At 41.1% G+C, this 21,601-nt stretch overlaps 2 protein-coding genes and 1 long non-coding RNA gene across 4 annotated transcripts; 1 reads left to right on the top strand and 2 right to left on the bottom strand.

The window, feature by feature from the left end:
- Positions 1–14,068: 14,068 nt before the first annotated feature.
- LOC121805078 (V-type proton ATPase subunit G-like) lies at positions 14,069–15,186 on the bottom strand. Its single transcript, XM_042204839.1, has 4 exons — positions 15,077–15,186; positions 14,663–14,768; positions 14,472–14,572; positions 14,069–14,344 (listed from the first exon to the last, which is right to left on the bottom strand). The coding sequence occupies exons 2-4, from the start codon at positions 14,748–14,750 to the stop codon at positions 14,201–14,203; spliced, it is 333 nt and encodes a 110-aa protein (XP_042060773.1). The 5' UTR covers positions 14,751–14,768; positions 15,077–15,186; the 3' UTR covers positions 14,069–14,200.
- A 2,679-nt stretch (positions 15,187–17,865) lies between these two features.
- On the top strand, positions 17,866–18,398 carry LOC121804491. The gene is made up of 3 exons (XR_006051163.1): positions 17,866–17,936; positions 18,013–18,111; positions 18,366–18,398. It is a non-coding gene; the product is annotated as an uncharacterized LOC121804491 (long non-coding RNA).
- Positions 18,399–19,470: 1,072 nt separating this feature from the next.
- On the bottom strand, positions 19,471–21,250 carry LOC121804253. Of its 2 annotated transcripts, none has more exons than XM_042203768.1 (2): positions 21,157–21,250; positions 19,471–20,445 (listed from the first exon to the last, which is right to left on the bottom strand). In XM_042203768.1, exon 2 carries the CDS (start codon positions 20,341–20,343, stop codon positions 19,639–19,641), a length of 705 nt encoding a protein of 234 aa, XP_042059702.1. In that variant the 5' UTR covers positions 20,344–20,445; positions 21,157–21,250; the 3' UTR covers positions 19,471–19,638. The 2 variants fall into 2 exon arrangements, with proteins under 2 accessions (XP_042059702.1, XP_042059699.1); XM_042203765.1 differs by having other exon boundaries at positions 21,013–21,191.
- Positions 21,251–21,601: the final 351 nt, after the last annotated feature.

Raw genomic sequence — 21,601 nt, 5'->3', positions numbered from 1 at the left:
TCATCATGAAAATATATAGTTTTTTCAAACACATTAAGGAATCAAATATGATGAACAACCACCTTTCAATGGAATATGAGACAACATTTGGTTTGAAAGGATATGAAGTTCATGTAATATAACCAAACAGAATTTCAACCTGTACAATACAAATTTACTCATATTATGCTAACCCCAATTCATTCAGCTACTATCTTGGTCGACATAGAAGATAGGATCAAGAGATTCTTTGCGAGCTACCACCATATGACATAGGATAGTTGAACATATGACAGCAGCAACTCGAGCTCATTTCTGATACAATTTTTTTATGAAAGCAAAGCTAGAATAGATGGTTTCATAATGTAAAGGGATTTGGTTTATACGGTTTATCACAGAAGAGCAAGGATATGATTTAAAAAATTACATAAATCAGGTTATACCTGGCGAATAGTCTTCCTCTCACTTAACGCATACATCTCCTCCTCACTAACACGTTAAGAACAAAAAACACGTTGATGTAAATTAAATTTTCAGAACAACATGCTTGCAAATTTTTTATTTAATTAACATGTTGAGTTAATTAAAATTAAATTTAATTAAACACAAAGATAATTAAATTCTAGTATTAAATTAATGAACTAAGTAAATTATACATTTATAAAATTTGAATCTAACATTTTAAAATTAAAGGCAAAAAATGCATAAAGAGCAAAAAAAAATGAAAACAAAAAATCGAAATAAAAGTGAAAATAATACAAAAATATTACTTCTTAGCATTTCATAAAAGAATTAGTCGGTAATACTTGATGTTGTTGGACTTAAATCTGTTGGGTCGTGATACCGCCGATCTCACACACGCACGAACGAGGAAATAAAGCACGCAAACGATATAACGTGGTTCGGTGATAATCCACCTACGTCCACGGAGAAGATGACCGGAATCTTATTGACGAACTCTTTACAATTACAACGAACTCACACTCACACGCAACCGCTCACAACTGCTTGCTATCTTGAGATTTAATCTCTCTGAGTGTGTGTATATGGTGTAATTCTGCTCTCTCACTACTGAGCTCTATCGAGCTATTTATACAAGATGCAATCAAGAAATAAAATCCAACTAACTCTATTTCCCAAAGTTAGTTATAACCGCTGCTCGGCTAAAACCGAACTGCCATTCTTGGTTAGCAACCGAACTGCATTTCTCGGCTATCAACCGAACTGCCTTTCTCGGCTATCGACCGAACTGCCTTTCTCGGCTAGCTCAAAACCGAGCTTTATTTCTTGATCTCTTCTCGGAGCTGCCGAGGCTCCACCACTCGATCACAACCGGACTCAAAGCCGAGCTTCATTTCCGAGCTCAGAAGCCGAGCTCCAGTAGTTTGCATGGACACACTTTCACAAATCTCCACCTTGTCCTTGCAAAACTCCATCAATATCCGGATTCCCTTCTCAATCCTTGTTACAAGCTTCAACACTCCACAATCTCAACCAACTTCAAACAATGTTTGAATTTCGAAGTTGGCAGAGATTTTGTCAACATGTCTGATGCATTTTCTTCGGTAGGAACTTTCACCACATTGATCTTTCCACTTTGAATCTCATCTCTGATGAAGTGTCTCCTCACATCTATATGCTTCGACCTCTCATGGAACATTTGATGTTTTGCTAAACATATAGCCGAGTTGCTGTCACAGTTAATCTTCACTGCTCCCAGCTTCATTCCTAGATCTTGTAGTATCCCTTGCAGCCATTTTCCTTCCTTTGCAGCCTCTGTTAGCGCAATATACTCAGCCTCGGTCGTAGACAATGCAACCACAGACTGTAGATTTGATTTCCAACTCACTGCTGTGCCAAATAACGTGAATATGTAGCCACTTTGGGATTTTCTGTTGTCCAAGTTGGCAGCATAATCCGAATCACAAAATCCCTCAAGAACTTCATCCTTTTCAGACCAGGCTCCACCACCAAACTTCAAACCAATCATTACAGATCCCTTTAGATACTTCAAGATCCATTTCAGCGCGGCCCAGTGCTCTCTGCCCGGGTCAGCCATGTACCTACTGGCCACGCTTATAGCATGAGCAACATCCGGCCTTGTACAAATCATCAAGTACATCACACTGCCCACTATATTCGCATAGGGTATCAGACTCATTTCCCTTCTAGCTTCATCTGTCTTTGGCTCTTGTTCTTTGCTAAGTTTGAAATGGCCTGCCAATGGAGTGGAGACGAACCTTGCATCCTTCACTTGATACTTTTCTATCACCTTCCTGATGTAATCAGCTTGAACCAACCTCAGCTCCCTTTTTCCTCTGTCTCTGATGATATCCATCCCTAGGATCCGCTTTGCCTCCCCAAGGTCTTTCATTTCAAACTTCTGCTTCAGTTCCTTCTTGACAATCTGCAGCTCATTCTTGCTAGATCCAGCCAACAGGATGTCATCTACATACAGCAATAAGTAGGCAACTATCAGATCTCCCTTTCTCTTGATATACACACAGCTATCAAAGTTTGATCTCTCAAAATCCATCAGCTCCATCTGCTCATGGAATTTCTTGTTCCACTGCCTACTACTTTGCTTGAGGCCATATAGGCTCTTTTTCAGCAAGCAAACTTTCTTCTCCTCTCCAGGTTTCTCAAAGCCTTTAGGCTGCATCATGTAGATTGTTTCCTCTAGATCTCCATGTAAAAAGGCTGTCTTCACATCGAGTTGATGCAGCTCCCAGTTAAAATGAGCAGTCATGGCCAACAAGATCCGAATGGAAGTATGTTTCACCACTGGAGAGAACACCTCTGTGTAATCAATTCCCTCCACTTGTGTGAACCCCCTAGCAACCAGCCTTGCCTTAAAACGTATGCTTTCAACCTCCCCCACCTCTACCTTCTTTTTGAACAACCATTTGCAACTGATCAGTTTCTGTATCCCTGGATCAATCACCAAAACCCAAGTTCCATTTTTCAATAGGGACTCAATTTCTTCTTCCATGGCCTTGATCCATTTCTGACTTTCCTTGCAACTCATGGCTTCTTCATAGGTCGAGGGCTCTGAAAACATGAGTACTTCTGCTACACATAGAGCAAAGAAGCTCATATCATAATCTGAAAACCTACTAGGCAAGCCTGCATTCCTCCTCGGATTCCTTCTAATTTCCTGACTTGCAGCAGCTTGCTCCATTGGTGGATCATGATCACTCACATCCTGAGCTGGTTGAGGATTAAGTACTCCACCTTCTTCTTGATTTTCTGTAATATCAGCATCCTCATCTGTATCTGTCCCACCAGATCCTTCACCAAACTCAAAGTTCTGCATACTAGAGCTGCTGCCACCATCAGAGGCTCTTCCATTTTTCTTGAATGGCATTTCTTCTTCATTGAATATTACATCTCTGCTCACTATAACATTCTGACCTTCTCCATCCAAGTTCCACAATCTGTATCCCTTCACACCATCTTGGTATCCTAACATTGCACATTTCTTGGCTCTTGGTTCTAATTTATTCTGCCTTATATGTGCATAAGCTGCACATCCAAAAATCTTCAATGCAGAATAATCTCCCAAGCTCCCATACCATCTCTGATCTGGGGTCTCATCAGAGATTGCTGAAGAAGGACACTTATTGATGAGAGCAGCTGCAGTAGAAACGGCCTCTGCCCAAAACTTCTTTGGCATTCCAGAATAAAATAGCATACATCTCACTTTCTCTAGCAATGTCCTATTCATTCTCTCTGCCAACCCGTTTTGTTGGGGGTTTCTTGGCACTGTCCTATGTCTCCTTATTCCCTTCTCCTTACAGAAGCTATCAAATTCAGTAGACATAAACTCCATGCCATTATCAGTCCTAAGATATTTCAGCACTGACCCTTTCTCATTCTCATATCTAGCATGCCATTCTCTAAACTTCTCAAATGCTTGGGACTTCTCTTTCAGGATATATATCCATACTTTTCTTGAATAATCATCTATGATGGAGATGAAATACTTACCTCCACCTATGGATTCAGTTGGAGATGGCCCCCAAAGGTCACTGTGGGCATACACAAAGGGTGCGGTTGAAGTGTGCTTCCCACCAGTGAATGGCAGCTTCTTCGCCTTTCCAAGAATGCAAGATTCACACTTACTCAGTTTCTCTGATGTACCTAACTTCATCACACCACGTTTGGCCAGCTGCCTGATGCCCTTTTCACCCACATGTCCCAGCCTAGCATGCCAAATATTAAGATTCTCTGACTGAGCAACATTCACTGCATCAACCACTGTCTCTCCCAGCAAGTAGTACAAGCTATTCTTTCTTTGGGCCTCCATAATGATTCTGGAACCCTTTGTTACTCTGAGAATCCCATTACTGGAATCAAACTTGTACCCCTTTGATTCTAACAATCCAAGAGAGATCAAGTTTCTCTTGATCTGTGGTATAAACCTGACCTCTGTGAGAGTCTTGACACTTCCACCCTTCATTCTGAGCTTGATCTCCCCAATGCCCTTGACATCACACGTCTGATCATTCCCCAGCATCACTGATCCTCTCCATGCTGACAATTCTTGAAACCAGGATTTGTGAGAGCATATATGGAAGGAGCAGCCCGAGTCCATAATCCAGCACTCTTCAATCTTTGCTCCTGAGTGTATATTCAAGGCCTCGTTGGCCTCCACCTCTTGAGCTAGATCAGCAGTCTCCAGGTTGCCAGCCATCTCTTGCCCTTGCTTCCTTCTCCAAGCATTGCAAGATTTCTTTAAATGGCCCGGTTTCTTGCAATAATAGCAGCTCCTGGTCTCCTTCTCTCCCTCAGCCCTCTCCTTCTTTGGTTTCTTTTTCTTGAAGCCTTTCTTGTTCTGACTTTTCTTCAGATACAAACTTTCAGCTACTGGATCATTTTTCCTTGAAGAAGTTGGATGATCAATCCTCTGTGATTCTTTCAATTTTAGGGCAGAATGAATCTCCTCATAGGTAACCTTGGACTCTCTTCCAAGTAGCACCGCATCCTTGAAATGTTCGAAACTTTTAGGAAGGGAATTCAGCAACATCAAGGCTTTGTCCTCATCCTTGATTACCTCATCGATGTTTTCAAGATCATCAATACATTTTCCGAACTCCTCAAGCTGCTCAGTGATGAGGCCGCGAATTTCTGATGTTAGTAAGTGCAAGTAAAAATACGGATCACGACACAAAGGATTACGTGGTTCGATTTACTGGCGCAAATCTACGTCCACGGGAAGAAAAGAGGGCAGAGTTGTATTGCTTGATCTGGGATTACAGCTTACAATACACTTGCTATATAATCTATTTTGTCTCTAGAGAACGAAAGAGTCAGAATCCCCTTCTGTCAGATCTAAGTTCTATTTATATATTGAACTGAGATCGTGGCTTGCGTCACCACCCTAAGTCGTGGAGGTCATGGAGGTCATGAGATCCTGCGTGGCCACTAACTAGGCGGTGGCTTACATCATCAGCAATTATGTCGTGGATGTCGTGGAGGTCATGCATGAGTCCGCTATCTCCCAGTTCGGTCGAATACTGAGACCGAACTGCTGAATTATTGCCGAGCAGCTTTTGCCGATCTGAGAGTAGAGCTTGATGCCGACCTGAGAGCAGAGTTTGATTGGTTGGCTTTTACTGAGCTGTAGGCTGGGGCCGAACTCCTTGGTTGTGCCGAACTGAACTCTTTAGTCATGCCGGACTGATACTCTTTCTTGGGCTTTACTGCTGTTGGGCTTTGTTTAGTACGTACTCCATCACTACCCCCCCCGGAAAGCGAAGTGAATTAGTTCGGCATTCTGAATAAAGGTACGGGGTAAGTTGATGTTTGTCTTCGGTCTTATGAAGTGAACTCTTCTTTGACCGAACTCGTCTTTGGTCTGATGAAATAAACATCTTTGACCGGACTCGTCTTTGGTCTGATGAAATAAACATCTTTGACCGGACTCGTCTTTGGTCTGATGAAATAAACATCTTTGACCGGACTCGTCTTTGGTCTGATGAAATAAACATCTTTGACCGGACTCGTCTTTGGTCTGATGAAATAAACATCTTTGACCGGACTAAGCTTGTGTCCTAATTTGGCGAGTGTTATCGCTCGGATCGGACTTTCCGTTGTCCTAATTTGGGGATCGGACTTTCCCTTGTCCTAATTCGGCGAGTTTTATCGCGTGGATCGGACTTTCCCTTGTCCTAATTCAGGCAAGTTTTATCGCGAGAATCGGACTTATGTTGCAGTTCGTTTCAGACGAAGTGCTTGTTTAAGCTGAATTGTGGTCTTGTATCCTCTTTAGAAGCTTTGACTTCACAATCGTTGGCTTATTGCAGCTCGTTTCAGACGAACTGCTTGTTTAAGCTGAATTGTGGTCTTGTATCTTCTGTAGAAGCTTTGACTCACAATCGTTAGCTTGCATATGTTCTAAGAAGGGGATCAGCCTTCGAAGAACAAGATACCTCAGTAACATTTGTAAGAGACGACACGCACAGAGACAGACAAAACACACAGACAAAACGCACAGAGACAAACAAAGATCAAGTAAACCAAATAAAGCACATTGACCAAAAAAGGACTCAAGACTGACTGACCGGACTGTCTCTTACAAATGGAACTTTTTGAGGTTGGAAATGTGCCATGTTCGGGGTACCTGTTCTCCTGACATGTGAGCCAATTTGTAAGACCCTTTGCCGAGGACTTCTGACACCCGATACGGACCTTCCCATGTGGGTTCGAGCTTGCCTAGCTTTTCTGCTCGGCTTACTTCGTTGTTTCTCAAGACGAGATCTCCCACTTGGAATTGCAGCTTCTTCACCCTTTGGTTGTAATACCGGGCTACTTGCTCCTTGTACTTGGCTGCTTTTATGCATGCCAATTCTCTTCTTTCTTCGGCAAGATCTAGCTCGGCTCTTAGTCCGTCGTCATTCATTTCTGAGGAGAAATTTAGAGTTCGGGGACTAGGTACGCCGATCTCCACCGGAATCACGGCTTCAGTGCCGTATACCAGACTGTACGGAGTTTCACCGTTGGAGGTTGTGGGTGTAGTTCGGTAGGACCATAGGACTTGAGGGAGATTTTCTACCCATTGTCCTTTGGCTTGTTCTAACCGAGCTTTTAACCCTTTCACCAGGATACGATTTGTTACCTCCGTTTGTCCGTTTGCTTGTGGATGAGAGACCGAAGTGAACCGCTGTTGAATATTCAGCTCTTGGCACCAATTCTTGAACGTCTTGTCGGTGAACTGAGTCCCGTTATCCGAGATGAGGATGTGGGGTATGCCAAATCGGCACACTATGTTCTTCCAGACGAAATCCAATGCCTTCGAGCTCGTTATCGTAGCTGATGGTTCAGCTTCCACCCACTTCGTAAAGTAGTCCACGGCAACGATTAGGAATTTCATTTGCCGAGGAGCTTGAGGAAGTGGTCCCACTATGTCTATGCCCCATTGCATGAAAGGCCAAGGGCTTTGCATAGTGGATAGATCGGTCTGCGGCATCCTTGGGATATTTGCATGGATTTGGCACTTCGGGCATGTCTTGACGAGCTGCACTGCTTCTTGTACCAAGGTTGGCCAATAATATCCCCATCTTAGAACTTTTTTAGCTAAAGCTCTAGCTCCGATGTGGCTGCCGCACGATCCTTCATGAACTTCTCTGAGGATGTAGTCCGTCTCTTCTGGTCCTACGCACCGCAATAACGGCTGGAGGTAAGACTTTCTAAAGAGGACTCCTTCATGAAGTTCGTACCGAAGTGCTCGGCACGTGATCTTCCGAGCTTCTCTCTTATCCTCGGGCAATTGTCCTTGATCCAGATACTGCAAGATCGGCGTCATCCAGTTCGGCGAGCTGGATACTGAATGTACCTCGGCTTCATCAATGCTTCGATGCATTAATTCTTCCGCCTTTGAGCTCGGATCTGAGGCCAACTTACTTAAGGTATCTGCTCGGCTATTTTCCGCTCTGGGAATGCGGATTATCCGAAAATAGGAGAAACTTCGGCTGATGCTTTGCGCTTTGTCCAAATACTTCTTCATTCTCTCGTCACGAGCTTCACTTGTACCCAACATGTGATTTACTATGACTTGTGAATCACAATGGACTTTGAGAGATTTGACAAGCAGACTTTGCGCTAACTGGAGTCCGGCAAGGAGGGCTTCGTACTCGGCTTCATTATTAGTAGTGGGGAATAGGAACCGAAGTGAGTAGGTTACCTCGTGTCCGTCGGGAGCGACGAGTAAAATACCGGCTCCACTTCCCATCTTGTTTGAAGCTCCATCTACGAATCCGCTCCAGCAGTCTGGCGGCTCTACTTCGGATTCCAAGGGCTGTGCTAGTTCGGCATTGGCAGACTTTTTCTGTTCGGCAATGACAGGGATTGCTTGATCGAACTTGGCCTCTGTAAGAAAATCTGCCAAGGCTTGTCCCTTGATGGCTTTCCGAGGTAGGTACTCGATTGAGTGTTCTCCCAGCTCTATGGCCCATTTGGCGATTCTGCCTGATGCTTCTGGCTTGGTCAAAACTTGCCGAAGAGGCAGATCGGTTAAGACGCATACCTTGTGAGCATAGAAGTATGGCCGCAGTCTCCTTGCTGCATTTACTAACGCCAGAGCAATTTTTTCCAGAGGTTGATACCTTGTTTCTGGACCTCTTAATGCTCGGCTTGTAAAGTAGATGGGAAACTGCTTTAGGCCTTCTTCTCGTACAAGCACCGCGCTGATGGTTTGATCTGATGCCGCTAAGTATAAGAATATTACTTCGGCTTCGGTTGGAGCAGAGAGAATAGGAAGCTCGGCTAGATAACTTTTGAGCTCGTCAAAGGCCTTTTTCTGCTCGGCTCCCCACTCGAACTTTGGTGCCTTTTTCAACACCTTGAAGAACGGCAGTTGCTTTTCGGCTGATCGGGAAAGGAATCGACTCAGTGCGGCTAGACATCCGGTTAGCCTTTGCACGTCATGTATGGACTTCGGCATTGCCATGTTCTGAACGACTTGAACTTTTGAGGGGTTTGCCTTGAGTCCGTCCTTTGAAACCCAACAACCCAGAAACTTTCCCGAATCTACCAAAAAGGTACACTTTTGGGGATTAAGTTTGAGGTTGGCTTTCTTGAGCACGTTGAGAGTGGACTTGAGGTTGTGCTCGTACTCCGAAGTGCTTTTGCTTTTGACGACTATATCGTCAACATACACTTCGACCTCCTTTCCAATCAGGTGCCGAAAAAGCTTGTCTACCATCCTTTGATAAGTGGCTCCGGCATTCTTTAAACCGAATGGCATCTTTTTATAAGCGAAAATGCCGAAATCGGTAATGAAAGCTGTTTTCGGAGCGTCACTCTCATCCATCAATACTTGGTGATATCCTTTGTATAAATCAAGAAAACAGAAAATTTCGAAGCCGATCAAAGCTTCTACTTTTTTATCTATATTCGGAAGGGGATAGCAATCTTTAGGACAGTGCTTGTTTAGATCGGTAAAATCTATGCACATCCGCCATCCTCCTCCTTTTTTCTTGATCATCACAGGATTGGCCACCCACGAAGGATACTTCACTTCGAATAACACATCCGCCTTCAATAATTGACGGACTTCGTCATGGATGACTTGATTTCGTTCTGCCGCAAAGAGTCTTTGCTTCTGTTTTATCGGCCGGACCGAAGGATCAATATTTAACCGATGAATGATTACCTCGGGGGGCACTCCGGTCATGTCCAACGGAGACCATGCAAAGACGTCTTTATACTCCTTGAGGAGCTGGATGGTTTTTTCCCGGAGTAGAGGCGTTCCTGCGAAGCCGATCTTGGCCACTCTGGATGGATCATCTTCGTATAACTGAACGGTCATTGAGTTCGGCTCTGAAGTGACTTCGGTCATCTCGCTTGCCTCTGACTCCGGTTGCTGTGATTGCTATGCTTGATGGTGCCGAACTGGTTGCTCGGCACTTTTAAGCGCAATCTGCAGACATTCTTTTGCTCTCTTTTGATCACCTCGGATGACCGCTATCCCACCTTTAGTGGGGATCTTGATGGTGAGGTGATAAGTAGAGCAAACGGCCCGAACTGTATTGAGCCAGTCTCTTCCCAGGATGATGTTGTACGGGGACCGAGCTTTCACCACAAAGAACTCGATCATCGTATTGGAGCTTGTAGGCGCTTTTCCCACCGTGATCGGAAGGCTGATAATACCTTCAGGGCGGGTGTCCTCCTGGGCGAAACTTTTCAGAGGAAGTGGAGCCGGACTGAGCCGAGCTGGATCCACTTCCATTTTATCGAAACATTCTTTAAAAAGAACGCTGACTGACGCTCCTGTATCCACAAATACTCTGTGGATCAGTTTGTTTGCCACTCCGGCTTGAATGACAATAGCGTCTTGGTGAGGAGAGATGGCTGGGACGGGATCGGCATCTGAAAATGTAATCACTTCGTCTTTCTTCAGCCTTTTATGTGTCGGCTCCTCTTGATTGGAACCTCTGCGTTCTGCTTTTAGGGACGACTTAGTCTTCCCGGCAGGGAGAGCATCAATAGTCTGGATTACTCCATCATATTGCGGCTCGTCGTCGTCTTCGGGATCTTCATGCCTTTTCGGATCCTGAGGATTGCAGTTCGCACCTCTCTGCCTTTTGTTCTTTTTCGGCTGCTTGCTTTGGTATTTTTTTAACGTTCCTGTTTTCACAAGAACATCAATACCTGCAGCCAAATCTCGGCACTCCTCGGTATCGTGTCCGTGGGCTTGATGGAAGGAGCAATATTGATCCTGAGGTCGCCGCGCGGCCGATTTCGTCATCCGCCTTGGTTTTTCGAACATATCGGAATGTAGTTCGAAAATTTCCGCTCTTGACTTGTTTAAGGGTACGAACTGAGCGGGCGGCTTCTCAGGATTGAGACGTGGTCCCAATCTGCCTTGTACCGGTGCCCTTTGAATTCTTTCAAAAGGAGTTCGGCGAGGAAGCCTCTGATCGCTATGATCGGGCTTCTTTTCGTCTCCTCGGGATGAGCTGTCTAAAGACCGTTTTCGACGGTCTGCCTCATCCGCACGGGAAAACTGGTCCGCAATGTCCCACATCTCCTGAGCTGTTTGCGGACTGCATTCCACGAGCTTTCTGTAGAGAGCTCCGGGCTGGATTCCATTTTGGAATGCCGAAATAACAAGTAGATCGTTGAGATCATCTACTTGTAGGCATTCCTTGTGGAATCTCGTCAGGAAGTCGCTGATCTTTTCGTCGCGACCTTGACGTATAGAAAGCAGCTGAGCCGAAGTAATTCGGGCTTCCGCTTTCTGAAAGAACCTCCTGTGGAAAGCATCCATTAGATCTCGGTAGGATCTAATGCTGCCTTGAGGAAGGCTGTCGAACCACCTTCTGGCGTTCCCGATGAGCAGCTCGGGGAACAGCTTGCACATGTGGACCTCATTGAGACCCTGGTTCGCCATATTATACTGATAGCGTCCCAAGAAGTCATGAGGATCCACGAGTCCGTCATAGGTTATCGACGGAGTTCGGTAGTTCCGCGGCAAAGGAGTTCGGGTGATAGCGTTCGAGAACGGAGTCTTTAATGCTCCGTACATGGCGAACCCGACATCTCTTCGGTACGGAGGAGATGGAGTTCTCCTGTGGTTCCGGTACCGAGGAGGAACAGGAATATGTCGGGGTTGAGGATTCTTTCTCCTGGAAGACACGTCACTACTGCGGTAGTGACTTTCATGCCCAGATGAGGAGGGAGAATCCGTCGTTGCCTTCTCCGGCTGTTGGCTTTTCTGCAGGAAGGTTAAGAACTCCTCCTGCTTCTCGGCCAAAAACAACTTGACAGCCTCGTTCAAATTGGGCTGCTGGGAAGACTCGGTGTGATGCGTCTTTGAGCGGCTTGTTCCTTCTCCGTGAGAACTGGAAGTAGATTTCTCACGAGGTTGCTTTCCAGGCCTATGGGCTGCTGGATTAGCTTCCTCATGGTTATCACGGACGGAGGCACGGGTGTTATGTGATCTGGTATGCATTTTTTTTGTTTTTGGTGGAAAAAGGATCAAAAATTCGCTTTATCACAGATTTGGTTCTCTGTTTCCCACAGACGGCGCCAGTGATGAGGCCGCGAATTTCTGATGTTAGTAAGTGCAAGTAAAAATACGGATCACGACACAAAGGATTACGTGGTTCGATTTACTGGCGCAAATCTACGTCCACGGGAAGAAAAGAGGGCAGAGTTGTATTGCTTGATCTGGGATTACAGCTTACAATACACTTGCTATATAATCTATTTTGTCTCTAGAGAACGAAAGAGTCAGAATCCCCTTCTGTCAGATCTAAGTTCTATTTATATATTGAACTGAGATCGTGGCTTGCGTCACCACCCTAAGTCGTGGAGGTCATGGAGGTCATGAGATCCTGCGTGGCCACTAACTAGGCGGTGGCTTACATCATCAGCAATTATGTCGTGGATGTCGTGGAGGTCATGCATGAGTCCGCTATCTCCCAGTTCGGTCGAATACTGAGACCGAACTGCTGAATTATTGCCGAGCAGCTTTTGCCGATCTGAGAGTAGAGCTTGATGCCGACCTGAGAGCAGAGTTTGATTGGTTGGCTTTTACTGAGCTGTAGGCTGGGGCCGAACTCCTTGGTTGTGCCGAACTGAACTCTTTAGTCATGCCGGACTGATACTCTTTCTTGGGCTTTACTGCTGTTGGGCTTTGTTTAGTACGTACTCCATCACTCAGCAATGCTTCTTCCATCCGAGAACTTGAAGGCAAGAAGTTTCTGCTTCAAATGCAATCGATTTGCAAGGGACTTGGTCATATATAATGACTCAAGTTTTGTCCACACCCCTGCGGCTGTCTCCTCCTTGGAAACCTCTCTAAGCACCCTATCTGTCAAGTTTAAGATCAGGGTGCTATAGGCCTTGTATTGCATGTCTTGAAGCCTCCCTTTCTCCTTCTCGTCGGCCTCCGGATTCTCTTTAGGATCACTATTTCCCTTCAAGACATCCCATAGGCCTTGCTGCATCAAGATGGCCTTCATCTTCAGCCTCCACAGCCCAAAATCGTTTCTGCCGGTGAACTTCTCCACCTCAAACCTGGCCGTGGACATTTCTCGAACAAACGGTGGGCAATCGCCAAGATCGGCTCAGACAACAGAGCTCCCGGACTTCAACTCGCCCAGAAAACCAATCAAGAAAACGTTTCAACGTTTCCCACAGACGGCGCCACTTGTTGGGTCGTGATACCGCCGATCTCACACACGCACGAACGAGGAAATAAAGCACGCAAACGATATAACGTGGTTCGGTGATAATCCACCTACGTCCACGGAGAAGATGACCGGAATCTTATTGACGAACTCTTTACAATTACAACGAACTCACACTCACACGCAACCGCTCACAACTGCTTGCTATCTTGAGATTTAATCTCTCTGAGTGTGTGTATATGGTGTAATTCTGCTCTCTCACTACTGAGCTCTATCGAGCTATTTATACAAGATGCAATCAAGAAATAAAATCCAACTAACTCTATTTCCCAAAGTTAGTTATAACCGCTGCTCGGCTAAAACCGAACTGCCATTCTTGGTTAGCAACCGAACTGCATTTCTCGGCTATCAACCGAACTGCCTTTCTCGGCTATCGACCGAACTGCCTTTCTCGGCTAGCTCAAAACCGAGCTTTATTTCTTGATCTCTTCTCGGAGCTGCCGAGGCTCCACCACTCGATCACAACCGGACTCAAAGCCGAGCTTCATTTCCGAGCTCAGAAGCCGAGCTCCAGTAGTTTGCATGGACACACTTTCACATAAATCAAACAAAAGTGTGAGTCATATATCATAATAAAAGGTCAAACCAAACATTTTCATACCAAAGTTGACGAACCAAAGTTTTGGGAGAGCTAGAAGATCGATGTCGTGAATGTTCTTACTGTATAATGGAGAGAGAATATTAGTTTATTTGATTTATTTCTTTGTAATTTTAGTTTGAAGTCTATAATTAACCGAAACCTTTTATGGAAGTTCAATGGGAAATGTATGAATTGATATTATAAGAAATACTGTACACTACTACTCCATTTGACAAATTTCAATTAGAATTGCAGACCAGAAGATCGTATTGAAAAATCCTACACTTAGCTCAGTTTTATTGTTGAATATGATTCCAACACAGCATTTGATAGCCTATGCTTAGCTACTAGAGTTCAACAAAACTATAATTTTATGAAGAAATAAAAATAATCGCAGACAGTTCCACAGAACTTGCTTATCGAAACCCCTCATCCTTATACATCAACATTTGACAACAATTATATGCTTGAGGAGCATTTTCACAACCTCGGGGGACACTTTCCCTCCGGTTTCCTTCAAGCTTTTAATCTTCGCCTCCGTCTCCACCTCCAGCCTTTTCACTGTCGAATCCGAGCTCCCAGAAGACTAAACACACGAGAGAGTAATGTGAACGTAACATATAGTCCTAAAAGACTAGTATAAAAACATGTGTAACATCTTTTATTTGAGTCGTGTTCATATTCGAACTCAATTTCAACAATATATAGATTACCTCAGAAAGACTCTTTTTGTACTCGGCTTCCATTTGGGCCCTGTAATTGGCGACTTCTCTATCCGCTTCCTCCTTCGCCTGCCTCAACCGTGCCAATTTCACTGAAAGATCATGAATCCGAATTCAAACAATTGCCAGATTTATTTTTTTTTATAACTCTAAATGTTTTCTTAAAGTAAAAAAAGGCTTACAGTTTCTAGCATCCGCCACAATCCGTTGAGCCTCGTGTTCTGCGCTAAGCAGCATCTGAATGCTTCCATGTGCTCTTGTTTGATCCATTGCAGAATTTTCGATAATCTGTTGAATATCGAGAGTCGAAATTATCCAACAAGTGTGACATGCATTGGTAAAAATGGAATATATTTGTTCTTTCTTGATTTTGCATGTCCCTTTCCCTAGATAATTTTTTTATGATGAATAATTTTACAAAAATTATGACAATTTCTATCCGCTAGATTTATGAAGAAATGAATAAAATCATGATGCTTGCATGAAGATCAGATATATTTCATTCACGTGATGTAAAGAAAGAGATTAAACAAACCTTACATTTATATTCAGAATGAAAAGATGATTAAAGGAAATATATTGATTGGATGAATTACCTGAATATTAGAAATTTGCAGAGGAAATGTTGCTATCCTTACAAGAAATGCAAGAGAAAACAAAAATGTTCAGGAACGTCTAGTGTAGATTCTTTTTTTCTTGTTCTTTTTTATTTCTTTAAATGTTTAATAACACATACACTAATAAAATGAAGCACAATATTGAATAAATTGATAGGAAATTTAGGATCTAGACGACCAAATCTTTAATTTTTGTTAATGTTCATTTGACAAAGTCAAGTTTTGTAGACCGCATAAATCGAGATGATTTATACCAATTTCAACAATTAGTACGATTTAATATCTTCCCAATATTATCATTGTTTTCTAATCTATAAAAAAATTATTAAGTCTACACTTTTCCAACTTAAATATTCACCTTTAAAAAAATGACATCGATACAATTAGTCTGGAAATATTGGACACTTGTAATATAGTATGTGATATGGAGTATTTAAATTTGAATTTTGATTAAAATGAAAAGATAGAGTTTCATGAAAACAACTTTCAAGCCATGTTCGACCATTTCCGGTCACCAAAACTCAACATTAGCGGTAACATTAGAAATTTAGAAACTCATCGCCAATAGCTTTTCAACGATACCTTTAGATTTTACATCGGACTCCAGAGAACCGGATTGTTAGACTATCTCCATCCGTGACATTCACCCAACCCCAATCAGCCTTTTAATAAAATATTCATTTCTCTATCCTCCACATACACAACCCTCCCTCAATTCAACCCCCATCAACTTTTTTTACTTCCATCAGTGACCCCAACCCAACCCAATTAAATATTTTCTTTTCCATATATTTTATATTAATATTTTGATTTATAATTAATTTAGATATATTAAATAATGTCTAAAAATTATAATAAAAAAGTATATGATTCAAATTTAAAACAGAAAATATTAGATATTCAAATAAGTAAAGCACAATATAATAATAAATTACACACATTAAAACATACAAGGCGATAATAGAAATAAACAAACTAAAATACAAATGAAGAGTGAAAAAAAAGCTAGCTTAAACAAGATAAACATTAGTACATATTTAATTGTTTGTGCCAAATTTAATCCAAATGTGCTCAATCAAATCTTCTCGAAGAGCAATATGAGCTTCTCTATTGCGGAGTTGAGCTCGATTAGTCATATATGATGACAAGCTCCCGATCCGTTGAGTGGAATAGCAAAAGGCTTCAACATTTTCTTCATGTACTCTTGTATGCGTATCTTGAATAAACTCAGTGGCATCTCCGAACAAATTGCGGGTGATATTTCCGAACGTGGGAATTTCAGTAGATGTAGGAATTTGGCTTAGATTTGGAGAAAATTCAAGGTTTTGTGAATACTCTGGATTTGTAGAAAATTGAGAGTTTGGATATTCTGATAATTGTTGATAATTTTAGAAATTTTGATGGTTTGGGAAACAAGGACGATAGTGTGGATAATTTGGATCCATGAAACCAAATTTATCAAAACAAGAATGAAAAGAAAGTTGGTTTGTTTGTGAAGAGTTTTGCATGCTTAGTGGGATATATGTAGAAAAAATGAAGCATAATAAAAAAAGTAGCAAATAATAAAGAAATAATAAAAAATAATAATTAATCATAAATAAAATGAACTAGTTCATGTGAATTTTTCAGAAGAGGGGCTCACATGAATGTTTGGAGGAATAATTCACATGAGTTTTGAAATGATATATAAAGATAAAAATAATAATTATTAAATAAATTAAATTAATAAATTCAAAATATTCAAAATTTGATTATCTAAAATATTTACATTTCATATTTATAGTATACAATTCTCAAACATGTACATAATTAAATAAAGTAGTATAAATCAATAATTAATAGTAAATAAAAAAAGCAAAAATAATAATGCATTGACCCAATAGAAAATGAACATGTGTCCTTTGCCCTCCACTTTAGGTTGGGCCGGCTGACAAGACCACAAAATGGGGTTTGGGTTGGGTTATTTCATTTTTGCTTTATTTTTATTTCTCTCTAGTTTGTCTTATATGCTTGCCCCCATCACAAAGTCACCGATGGGGATGGTCTTAGCAATCAAAATCTAGACAATGACAAATTCCAAAATAAAAGTTTATGCATTTTTTAATAAGTATAACGATTTTATTTAAAAAAATCAAAATTTGAAAATTATTTATACATTTACAAGCAGCTAAACTTATTTTTATTAATCATTCTGAAAATTTTATAAATTCTCAAAAATAACTAATTCAACAATAATTTTTTTTAATCAATAAAAATATCCCTAAAAATTTTAAAATTTACCCCACAATCAGTTACTTAAAATCAACTCCCACCACTAAACACGACGACCTCGTGTTTTTGGCATTCGTAGAATTATTGTTATTATTATTATTATTATTATTGTTATTATTATTATTATTATTATTAAGTTAAGTCAAAGAGTGATAGAAGCTCCATTTGCAAAGCTATAAACTAGGTCATGTATAATCTTGACTTTATAACTAATTAGATCAAAAGATAAAATCTGGAATCTTGAAAACAAATAATTTTTTACTAGGTCACAACTATTCAGTTCATAACTGGGGCAATCAATGTCTCTCACAATTTTATTTCCACCATATAGCTTATAGTAGTAGTAGTAGTTCATAGTGTAATTTAATACTACTATTGTGTAGTACCATCATTATTGTATGATGGTAGCTTTCTTTTTAGACTATCAATTATTTAATTAGTTTTTTGAATATAAATACCCAAACTACTTGCAATTAAGGCAAAATTGTATGCACAGCAATTGCCAATTGAGGAAGTATGGCTGCTAAAACTACCATCAAAGTTTGCTTTTGGGCTCTCTTCTTGATCGGTAAGAAAAATATGACATTGTCTTTCATACAAAGTGTCAAAATAATCCTAGCAATATTTTTGTTTTGTGAGTTTAGGTTCGGACCAGACTTTGTCCAAGTTCACCCTTTAGCCCTCTGGCTTGGGGCTTAACCGGGCTAGACCACATTTTAAGGCTTGGACATATTATTAGCCCGGTATAACACACTCTGCATAGTAATTTTACATGAAATATGTCTCTTTTGTTCTTTTCTTGTTTTGTTTATTAGACGAGTATACTATTTTTCTTCTTTTTAACTTTTTTTTCACTGAATTTCACCGTAAATGTTTTAGTGAACCGCGGTTCTTGAGTTTGCAATTTCTCTAATCCGGATTATTAGAATTTTTCTTTATTGCATTATTTAGTCTAATTTGTCACACTCTCTTACAAACTTCATTGATATTGTGTTAGTGGCATCAAATGTGGAATGTGGAAATGTAAAAGCTTGCCCTTTATATTGCATAATCGATGCTGGTTACATGACCTGCCCATCGTCTGGTGTTGAGAAACTTGACCCAGTTTGCAACTGTTGTTTAGCCGCACCGGGCTGCAAACTTTATCGTGCCGACGGGACGTTGATTTGCACCGCATCGTAGGACGAGTTGTTCTGCCCAAAATGATGTTTTGTCTCGTATCCCAATCAAGGTTGCCAGTCTTGTGTGATTGAGAATCTTTAACAGCAAGATTCTTCAATTATACTTATGTCTGTAGTCTGTATTTGAAATACGAGATGAAATAGAATTTCTTGAATAAATAAAATAATGTATTTACTTGAAAGTAATGTTGTTGTATCCTCTATAGAGTATATACAAGTGTAGTGTGACTATTTTTAATCGATACTATGTTAACCTTGATTTTAAAAATATCATATTACTCAAAATAATGGAGTAATTTTAATAGGTTAAGAATGTATGCTTTGTATTTTGATCTAATTAGTTATAAAATCTGCTCATGCCAGCTTTTGGACTACCCTTTTCAAGTAAGGGTTCATTTCACAAGAAAATAAAGAAAGAAACCAAAAAAAATGAAGATTTCTGACATCTGTTTTTGCAGGTTCCGTCAGATTTCAAAGTACAGATTCATTAGACAGAATAAGACAAAAAAACTACACATGTTTACTGCTACAATTTTCTGCATATTAAATTTTCTTGAAAATCAACCTACTAAATAAAGATGGAAATTTTACGGTTCACTACTAATCACCTTATTTTTTTTCTACCACATCTCTCAAGATTGTTCACCATTGTAATTAAAAGGCCAAAAAAAACTAAGCTATTCAAGAATATGTGCATATTCAACTTTTCTCATCTAAGTTATCAAAAGCTTCACACGGGTAGGATCCGAGCCGGCTATAGTGACATGGCCTCTGGTTCTCTAGTCACGAACCAACAAGCCCACTATGAAAAATCGACTACTAAACTATCCCAAGAAAGCAATCTTAGACAGGTCGGAGCAATTCTCACAGCAAGTCTTGGAAGCAATTGTTAAAGGCATGAGACATTGAGAAGTGCACCAGTTTGAAAGCATGTAACAAAGCTATGAATTTGGTAGGCAAAAATCAAGAATCTTGAAGGTATCTCAATATTCTAATTTCTACAGTTATACACAAGTTGAGAAGCAGTGTGAAAGGGCAAAATATTTGTGGAATATGAAAGTTAGTAAACATAGCTGAGCAAAGAAGGAACTAAGTTAGCTGTTCGTAGCCGAGGTGGAGGCAGTTGAGCCCTCCCTCGGGCTCCTTCCTTTTCAAAGAGGCCGCATACCAAGCTTCTTGATGCATCATACGTTCATTAGAGAGAAAGGGGAAATACATAGGCCCCTCACTCTTGCTCCCATTTGCTGTCAAGAGCTCTTCGGTCTTGGCCTCGAGTTTTGGGGCAAACGGGGCCCTCTTGCTACTAGTGCTCTGCTCATGGACAAACTGGTCCGTATGAGGGGTGGTTATGCTCCAGGGAAAAATGCCATGTTTGTGGAAATATCTGTCGTAGGGCATGGTGCCAGATGATAGGATATGTCGTGGTACGAGCTCCATTTGCTGGAGATATTGCGGTGAAGCCATTAGGGTATGGTCAGTGGTGTCCATATGTTGTATACTGCTAAAATCGGGTGAACAAACGCTTATGTTGAAATTGAAATCGCACGACCCTGGATTTGAGAACTCAGCATTCTTGTGGTCGAGCCAGTGGTCGTTGTTGGACCTCTCCGTGTCCAAGTTCAAGTCTACCAGCACTGATCTGTCCGGACAGTTTAGGTTGAGGAAGCTCTTTCTGTAGAGACTCATCTCATGTCGTCCCTCTGTTTCAGAACTTGTCCTTCTTCGGGAGTTGCTGCCTCGAGATCCCTGCTCTCTCGCTTGATCATCGATGAAGAATGATTCCCACCCAACCATATAATCTTCATACTACTATGCATTTGCACCCATAGTCTCCTCATTTAGGCAAGCCATATGTCTCTATGCAGCAACTAAAAAATCAAGCAAAAAGCTCCATTCCTGCAGAAGTGCATCACTTTCAATGTAAGCAAAAGACATCTCCAACAGCATAAAAACAAGAAGGTTTGTTACTTAATGGCCATTTATCTGTCTTCTTTCTAATAGAAACACAATTCATTTAATATCAAAACTAGTTGGGGATAATTACTCAAGTTAATGCAAATACAAAAACACAACCAACCAATCAATTTCAATCCCTCAATCTATCTCAAACAAGCACTCTAACAGCATATTTAGCTTAAATGAGAACTGTATAATTCCTACAAGAACCTTAATTTCACAAGAAAACACCAACATCAAAGCCCCTCATTTTCCACTTCATAATTTGGAGACAAAAGACATAACAAACAAGATGTGAGATTCTTGAAAAGTGAACAACATAGATCTGAGAGGAGAAAATAAAGAACAAATCAACCAAAACCTAAAACATTCAAAGCCAGCTCCAAGCATCAACAAAACTCTCAAGATCCAATAAAACATAAAAATCCCATTTTTCAAAAGGCTAAGAATCTTAAACAGGAATCACATTCTCTGCAACATAAAACAATATCAAGGTTACCCACAAACCTGAGCTAGAAGGAGATGAAGTGATGTTAAAAAAATAAGGCAGTCAGAGGCGGAATACACCATGAACAACGCAGATAGAACACAAATACTCCCTCTATGTCTCTCCACTATGAAATTCCTACCAACCAAGAGCAAAGAACCAACCTTTTACTATCACCAAGAAGAAAGACAGATTTGAAGCGATGGGAATATGGAGAGAAACAGAGAAAGGGAGCAAGTAAATAAAAACCAGATCTTTTATTTGTCTGGTCGCGAAAGGAGTGTGTCGTCGGGTCGGGTGGGCAGGAGTTTCAGTGAGGGGTGTGGGGGACCCAGCAAAAACGATGTCGACATACGACAAAATTGACTCAAAACCTTGGAATTATCAAATCGTCGTAATACAGCAAGAATCAACCAAGTGAGAGGTGATGTTGTCTACGACTTTCACATCATCACCCCCCCACCAAATCGACGCTCAAGACTCAACATCTTCTTCAAATGCTATACTTTATCTATCAACTATTTCCTCATTTTTGAAGTACAGTAATATTTTATTTTTTCTACGGAATTTTTAAAAATCAACTTCTAAATTTCCATATCTAAAAGAAAT

Source organism: Salvia splendens, chromosome 1 (assembly GCF_004379255.2).
Source record: "Salvia splendens isolate huo1 chromosome 1, SspV2, whole genome shotgun sequence".
Classification (NCBI taxonomy): Eukaryota; Viridiplantae; Streptophyta; class Magnoliopsida; order Lamiales; family Lamiaceae; genus Salvia; species Salvia splendens.
The sequence above is the reverse complement of the archived record's forward strand: the minus strand, read 5'-3'. Positions and strand labels throughout refer to the sequence as shown.

Coding starts and splice junctions, on each gene's coding strand:
- LOC121805078 (XM_042204839.1), bottom strand. CDS start 14,750: ATGGATCAAACAAGAGCACATGGAAGCATTCAGATGCTGCTTAGCGCA. Junction 14,573..14,662: donor TGTGGCGGATGCTAGAAACT/GTAAGCCTTTTT, acceptor ATGATCTTTCAG/TGAAATTGGCACGGTTGAGG. Junction 14,345..14,471: donor ACAAAAAGAGTCTTTCTGAG/GTAATCTATATA, acceptor TCGTGTGTTTAG/TCTTCTGGGAGCTCGGATTC.
- LOC121804253 (XM_042203768.1), bottom strand. CDS start 20,343: ATGGTTGGGTGGGAATCATTCTTCATCGATGATCAAGCGAGAGAGCAG.